Consider the following 8,336-nt stretch of genomic DNA (forward strand, 5'->3'; position numbering starts at 1 on the left):
CTTCCACTACCTCCTCCCTCTGTAAGTACACAGGCTTCCACTACCTCCTCCCTCTGTAAGTACACAGGCTTCCACTACCGCCTCCCTCTGTAAGTACACAGGCTTCTACTACCTCCTCCCTTTCTTAGTACACAGGCTTCCACTACCGCCTCCCTTTCTTAGTACACAGGGTTCCACTACATCCTCCCTCTGTAAGTACACAGGCTTCCACTACCGCCTCCCTCTCTAAGTACACAGGCTTCCACTACCTCCTCCCTCTGTAAGGACACAGACTTCCACTACCTCCTCCCTCTGTAAGTACACAGGCTTCCACTACTGCCTCCCTTTCTAAGTACACAGGCTTCCACTACCGCCTCCCTTTCTTAGTACACAGGGTTCCACTACCGCCTCCCTCTGTAAGTACACAGACTTCCACTACCTCCTCCCTCTGTAAGTACACAGGCTTCCACTACATCCTCCCTCTGTAAGTACACAGGCTTCCACTACTGCCTCCCTTTCTTAGTACACAGGCTTCCACTACTGCCTCCCTCTGTAAGTACACAGGCTTCCACTACTGCCTCCCTCCGTAAGTACACAAAGTTTCACTACCTCCTCCCTCTATAAGTACTTGAGACTTATAAGTTACAATGACCTTGAGACTTATAAGGTACACTGACCTTGACACGGCTAGAGAGCAGCAACAGTAAGAAACAAAAATGCAACTTTATTTTTTCAGAATAATCTTGGAGTCGGCCTTTAATTTGTATGACAGGACGTTTACAGAAAACATTGGCAGCATTCTTATCTTTGCTGTATTTGTAAGTATTAATTTTGTATTAACTTTTGTTGTAAACATGAATCCCTTGTGCTGATGTGCCTGCTTATATGCTGTTTATGATATATTCCTTTGATGCCGTGTCACTGTGTGTGGTTACATGGAGAAAACACTGACACCTTCACTGCTGCATTGACATTTCTGTCAGGGTGGCAGTATAGTAGAACCTGAGATTTCTGTAGAGTTTGTTGTTGTATATAGGAAATAGACATGACAGGTCACATGTCTTCCATTGTTTTGAAAATAATTTATTCATATTTGAGAGAAATACTTATTAGGGGGGGGGGCTGAGTTAGGGGCTAAAAAGGGGGGGTTGGATTTGGGAAAATTTAAAAAAATCTTCTTCTTTAGTTATAAAAATGCTAGGATCAAATACTACCCATAGCTGTAAAGGCATTTGGGTGGTGTATACAATTTGTGATTTTCATGTCTCTGACTTTTTATCTCCAACCCAACTAATGTGCTAGTAATAGTAACAACCTTAATTCTTTATGAATTATAAAGTCTCCATAGTAACGCTTCCAAGTTCTTACCCTACATGTCTGAAGTGGTTATATATATATATACAAATTGGCATTACAGAGCAAACGAAAAAATATTGTGCAATGATTGCTTAGATAACCAGGTGAGCGATACAGGCCCCCTAGGCCTCTTGTTGTTTTGTTGGCATATATAAAGCTTCCTAGAAATATTTCAAATATTGTAGAGTAGCAATACTAACAAACATTCACATTTCGTTCTAACCACAAATGTTACTAAAATCTTATAACAGCAAGAAACATTACACTTTAAAGTTTTCCAATTATAAACTGTTTGGGTCATTCCCTCAGACGGTTTGACTAAACAGGGACCAATCGTGACATTGTTAATGATGGAAATTCCAGAAGGATTTCTAATTTGCATGATAGCCAATTTACATAGATTAAATTCTCAACACCCAAACAATGGAAGTATATAACATTAGTAAACAATATTTTAAACAACAATCAGAATAATAAAGAACACAAAACAAGTTGATGCTACTCAAAATCACATGTGGTAACATTTTGGTTGATTTCAAGATTTCATGGATGTTTTTAAGTCACCTGAGACAAAGTCTCAAGTCTCAATTTAGGTTAGCATTATCAGTATTGGGTAGCAGTTTGATAGTATGCACATATCAGCCCTGACTGACCCCCCGGGGCTGATGGGTGGGGCCAAAATGGGTTGAATTGACTGAAATTTCAAAAATCTTCTTCTCAAGACCCAGATATGGTAGAATCAAATACTCTTCATAGATGGAAGGGTCTTAAGGTGCTTTACCGAAATTGTGAATTTCTTGACCCTGGGGTCTCACGTTTCCCCCTGGGGAGGGGGTAAACTTTACTATAGTTTATATAGGGAAATCACATTTTGGACCAACATTTGTTTAATTTCCATTGGAAGTAATTCAATTTGGGTTAGCATTATCAGTATTAGGTAGCAGTTTGATAGTATGCACCTATGAGCCCTGACTGACCCCCAGGGGCTGATGGGTGGGGCCAAAAAGGGTTGAATTGACTGAAATTTCAAAAATCTTCTTCTCAAGACCCAGATATGGTAGAATCAAATACTCTTCATAGATGGAAGGGTCTTAAGGTGCTTTACCAAAATTGTGAATTTCATGACCCTGGGGTCTCGCGTTTCCCCCTGGGGAAGGAGGGGGTAACTTGATTGGAATTATAACCCTAAGTTGACAGTTTGATACTTTGTAAATTTTGAGCCATCCCTTCCCCCAAGGGCTGTAGGGTGGGGCCCAATGGAGTCTGTGTGCTAAAATAAGATTTCTTCATTTTCCTTGTTTAGAATCAGAGGTGCTAGTTTCAAATACTTTTCAGTCTTAAATCTGCATGCTAGATATTGAATAATGTGGTTTTATTGTTTTTTGTCACTTTGAATGATATTTCTGTTCATGTTAAAAACAAAAATCAACTCTCTGTATAAATATATCAGGTGACCGTTAAGGCCCATGGGCCTCTTGTTTTTTGAACTTTTCTAGGATTTCACATGTAATGATTGAAATGTGTGCATTAGATAACATAACATGGAATGTCCCATCCATAAAAGCATGTTTAGAATTGTGCATAGCGAAAATAAAATTCATAACTTTGCCTTCTAGCCCTCTTTCAAATATGTCCAGGCCTGATGGCATCTCTTTACTATCAAGGAACTACTGCAGGCAAAGTCAAAAACATACAGAACAAATTCGATTTTTCTTTACTGGAGATACAACACAGAGAACTATAGGACCTTTCTTCAAGTGCTAAACTGTCTTTTATATTCTGCCTCATATCTTTTAAATTTGATTCCACTAACAACATTTACAAAATGTTGACTTCCTCTATGCTAATTGAAAAATGATGATTTGAGTCTCAATAGATCTATCAAAAAGTGAAATGTTGCTGAAATTCAGCAGAAATTAACCTTTAAATAGTTTATATTGCCATGAAAATAAAATATCTAACCATTGTTCTGTTTCAAAAGAGTTTATAAAAAAAGGATTTTGAGAACAATTTAATAAGAAGACATACTACCTGTGTTACATTAATTAAACATATTAATAAAGTATGTATTTAAACAAATCAACACCACAAGAGAAAAGTAAAGAACAAAGATCCTTTGTCCTGAGGTTTTCATTGAATCAACACTTCTTTTAATTTTCTAAACTTTCATTTGTTGGTCTTGATTGGTATTTGTTAATGGTTCATTTTGAGACTGATCAGAAAAAAACCAAGATGGCCACCTGATTGCCATCTTGAATTTAAACAGGTCAAGTTTGTTATCACTATTTCTCAGGTACCAGTCCATCGCTAGGAACAACCACTGATATGTACACCAGTGCTGACAACACAGAGGAAGGAAGTGGAATGTTACAATAAGAGATGATAAGAAAGAAACCACAAATGGTTAAACATCAGGAGACATACCTGAATAAGATTAGTTTTAATAAAATTATCACAGTAGCAAAAACCTTGCAAAAGAAATAGTGTATTGATTAGGATAGTTTCTGATGTGGTTCCTACTTTAGACAATATCCTATTTTGTATTTCTTTATGATTTTATGATTCTTTATTGATAGTTTTGTTAACATACATACCTACTAATTGTAATAAACAAACAATACTATAAATGATAAAAGGTGTTCTAATTAGTTCATGCCACAAACTGTTGAGACATAAACAAGGTTCTAACAATGTACTACACAATGTTACAATAGAACTTTTACATAACAGTCACAATCTCAAACGTTTGGATTTAAAAGGGCAAGCAATATAAAATATTTTTGTCAGTTAATAAAATTTACTCTGCCATGTATTTCTATCACACGTTTTTTTTCAACCTTTGCTTCAATAATTTTAAAAACTATGCTATTTTATCAAATTGATGTTGTTCTGAATAAATAGAGGCATAGGGGTGGGGCTCTGTTTGAAGTTTGTTCTCGCTATATCTCAAGTACTGGATGGATCTTTCTGAAATTTCATATGTACTAACAGCACCTACCATGGAGTGCTATATCTATACTTCATACCAATTATTTTAAACATATTCAGGTGAGCGATACTGAGGCCCTTTGGGGCTCTTGTTTTTTATCCAATGCTTCTGAGAAATAAGTTGAACATTTGTGAATTACTATATATTAAACAGCAGGTATTTGCCCTTGATTTCTCTGTCTGTTTAAATTTTAGAAAAAACATTAATATTAACAGTGAAAATTATCATGACACCAATACCTAATTATCTTTGCAATTTTTATTGTTTTGGTTTAAAACTAATTCAAACTAATGTTAGTGGATCAAGACCTTTAGATATAATTTGTAGAATGGAAATTATATTCTTTATTGGGTAGTCTTCTATAAAAAAATATACTTGAATTGAATTATGTAATACATAGAGTTGAAATTTGAGTAATATCAAAATATGTTAATTAAATTTGTTCATGCCTAAAATCAGCTATTTCTCTGGAGTTCCACAACATTAAAATGAAACAATAGTGATTATAACATTACAATGTCTTCTGAATCTTTATCCACAAAATTTTGATATTTTTTTCTTAGTAGAGAAGCTTTAATTTTTATGTTATGATACAAACAGTTATATCATTGAAGGATCACATACAGCAGTGATAACCATATGGTACATCTTTATGAAATAAAGATTAAATATGGATGTTACTGGGGAATGTTTAACCTTAAAAGCTGTCTTCAGAAGTTAAGAACTATCTCCAACACAAATGCCCCCCTTTGCTAACAGGAAGTCAGTGTGGGATAGTATATCTGTTGTAAATGGACAAATACACAATGTATATATGGCCATGGTTGAATTCCCGTTTGATTGGTGGTTCTTACCTTGCAAAGTCAGCTTTGACTGATCAACCCTATAGATAGAGTTGAATGTAGTGTTAGTCATGCAACCATAGTATTTACTCTGACATGTCTGTGGGTAATTCTGGTGAGAATGTTTACATTGACGGTGTTTGGGAACCCATTGAACTTAAAATTGTGTCAGAACTGTGTGATTTATATACAGTAAAGAAACTACAGGATGATACTTCTAAATGAGTATTTGGCTACAACAGCTGTAATCCTACAAACAAGTAACTCTGAGAAGAGGTGTTGAAGTACATGACACTGCATGTAAATTCCCAGGAGTACATTTTATGTGGATAATGAATTAAAATATCTTGCAACTTTTTTAGAAACATTTAACAAGCTGTATTTATACCAGGTATATGTTTGAAATTTTATTTGAGAATCCAAATCTTCACAAATAATAAATAGCAAAGATATAAGCGTAGAAATCTGTTTTAGGAAAAATTAAGTTATACATGTATATAGCGGTATATGAATTCGGGTAAATTGATCTATAGACTGTGAGGCCTATCAGAGAAAATAAACACCAGTCACAATAAACAACATCTAGAATGTGAGTTAATTTACATCAGAGCTGAAGATGAAATAAAATAAAATGATAACAAAAATAAAATTCAGGTAAAAAAATCATGATGTCCTACTTAATGTAAGATCATTATGCAACTTAATAAACTATCTATATTTACACCCACCTGTAGTAATTAAACTCTACCATACCTTGATCTGGATGAGTCCATTATGATCTACAGTGGTGAAAGAGTTAAGGGACACTATATCCAGTTAAAAACTGATTAAAGTTGACCTAATTATCTTTAAAGTAGTCAAAGAGTTGCATGTTTTTTTAATTTACAAGGTATATACAATTTAAAGTTTACTATTTAACCATTGAATGGTGTGATGTTTGATTGAGTGGTGTGATGTATGATTGAGTTGTGTGTTGTTTGATTAAGTGGTGTGTTGTTTGATTGAGTGGTGTGATGTTTGATTGAGTGGTGTGATGTTTGATTGAGTGGTGTGATGTTTGATTGAGTGGTGTGATGTTTGATTGAGTGGTGTGATGTTTGATTGAGTGGTGTGATGTTTGATTGAGTGGTGTGATGTTTGATTGAGTGGTGTGATGTTTGATTGAGTGGTGTGATGTTTGATTGAGTGGTGTGATGTTTGATTGAGTGGTGTGATGTTTGATTGAGTGGTGTGATGTTTGATTGAGTGGTGTGATGTTTGATTGAGTGGTGTGATGTTTGATTGAGTGGTGTGATGTTTGATTGAGTGGTGTGATGTTTGATTGAGTGGTGTGATGTTTGATTGAGTGGTGTGATGTTTGATTGAGTGGTGTGATGTTTGATTGAGTGGTGTGATGTTTGATTGAGTGGTGTGATGTTTGATTGAGTGGTGTGATGTTTGATTGAGTGGTGTGATGTTTGATTGAGTGGTGTGATGTTTGATTGAGTGGTGTGATGTTTGATTGAGTGGTGTGTTGTTTGATTGAGTGGTGTGATGTTTGATTGAGTGGTGTGATGTTTGATTGAGTGGTGTGATGTTTGATTGAGTGGTGTGATGTTTGATTGAGTGGTGTGATGTTTGATTGAGTGGTGTGATGTTTGATTGAGTGGTGTGATGTTTGATTGAGTGGTGTGATGTTTGATTGAGTGGTGTGATGTTTGATTGAGTGGTGTGATGTTTGATTGAGTGGTGTGATGTTTGATTGAGTGGTGTGATGTTTGATTGAGTGGTGTGATGTTTGATTGAGTGGTGTGATGTTTGATTGAGTGGTGTGATGTTTGATTGAGTGGTGTGATGTTTGATTGAGTGGTGTGATGTTTGATTGAGTGGTGTGATGTTTGATTGAGTGGTGTGATGTTTGATTGAGTGGTGTGATGTTTGATTGAGTGGTGTGATGTTTGATTGAGTGGTGTGATGTTTGATTGAGTGGTGTGATGTTTGATTGAGTGGTGTGATGTTTGATTGAGTGGTGTGATGTTTGATTGAGTGGTGTGATGTTTGATTGAGTGGTGTGATGTTTGATTGAGTGGTGTGATGTTTGATTGAGTGGTGTGATGTTTGATTGAGTGGTGTGATGTTTGATTGAGTGGTGTGATGTTTGATTGAGTGGTGTGATGTTTGATTGAGTGGTGTGATGTTTGATTGAGTGGTGTGATGTTTGATTGAGTGGTGTGATGTTTGATTGAGTGGTGTGATGTTTGATTGAGTGGTGTGATGTTTGATTGAGTGGTGTGATGTTTGATTGAGTGGTGTGATGTTTGATTGAGTGGTGTGATGTTTGATTGAGTGGTGTGATGTTTGATTGAGTGGTGTGATGTTTGATTGAGTGGTGTGATGTTTGATTGAGTGGTGTGTTGTTTGATTGAGTGGTGTGATGTTTGATTGAGTGGTGTGATGTTTGATTGAGTGGTGTGATGTTTGATTGAGTGATGTGATGTTTGATTGGGTGGTGTGTTGTTTGATTTAGTGGTGTGTTTGATTGAGTGATGTGATGTTTGATTGAGTGGTGTGTTGTGTGGGTATTTACTGGTTTCTGGTGGTTTCCATGGTGATCCTAACACAGCATGTTGTACTCTTACAGGGGACAATAGCAGCATGTTCATTGCTTGGTGAGTATGCCATGTATATCGTCTTTGTTTCCCTATAAAAACATCATCTTGCATCTTGACTTGGATCTAACGGTTCTCTTCCACTTACAATAAATCCTGGTATAACATTTGTCTTAGTTCCTGATAAGATTACCAGATACATCACATTTTAATGAGTCTGTCTACAGCCAGGGAAATTAGTTAGAGTACAGAATAGCAAAATGCATTATGACAAATTGATTTGAACACAGATGGATGTAGAAATTCGAAGGAAGTTAGTGTAGATGTATGTTCTTTTAATAAAGCTGAAATGAAATTGAGTCTTGATATGATTTACTGAGTGGATAAAATACCAATCTAATAAAAAATATGTTATATACATTGTATACACTTATCATAGTTAATTAAGATCTCATTTTCATTTAATTGACAAAATGCCTTGTCAGGTAAATCATCTACATATATGATATTTACAGGGTAATCTGTCTATACTGATATCATGCTACAGTTAGAATTACGCCCAAGTATCCACTTTTTGTGGCA

The 8,336-nt window shown here is 35.7% G+C and overlaps 1 protein-coding gene across 2 annotated transcripts in view; it reads left to right on the plus strand.

Moving 5' to 3' along the window:
• LOC110461493 (sodium/hydrogen exchanger 3-like) overlaps window positions 1–8,091 on the plus strand; it is a 16,159-nt gene extending 8,068 nt beyond the window's left edge. The window contains exons 6-7 of one of the 2 annotated variants that reach the window (XM_021514966.1): window positions 716–797; window positions 7,787–8,090. In XM_021514966.1, the coding sequence (XP_021370641.1) occupies window positions 716–797; window positions 7,787–7,852 (148 nt within the window). In that variant the 3' untranslated portion in view covers window positions 7,853–8,090. Of the gene's footprint in view, window positions 1–715; window positions 798–7,786 lie in introns of both variants that reach the window. The other variant, XM_021514967.1, reaches the window with a different exon arrangement.
• The last annotated feature ends 245 nt before the right edge of the window (window positions 8,092–8,336 follow it).

The sequence above is a fragment of the Mizuhopecten yessoensis genome, unplaced genomic scaffold, assembly GCF_002113885.1.
Source record: "Mizuhopecten yessoensis strain PY_sf001 unplaced genomic scaffold, ASM211388v2 scaffold10629, whole genome shotgun sequence".
In the NCBI taxonomy this organism is placed as follows: Eukaryota; Metazoa; Mollusca; class Bivalvia; order Pectinida; family Pectinidae; genus Mizuhopecten; species Mizuhopecten yessoensis.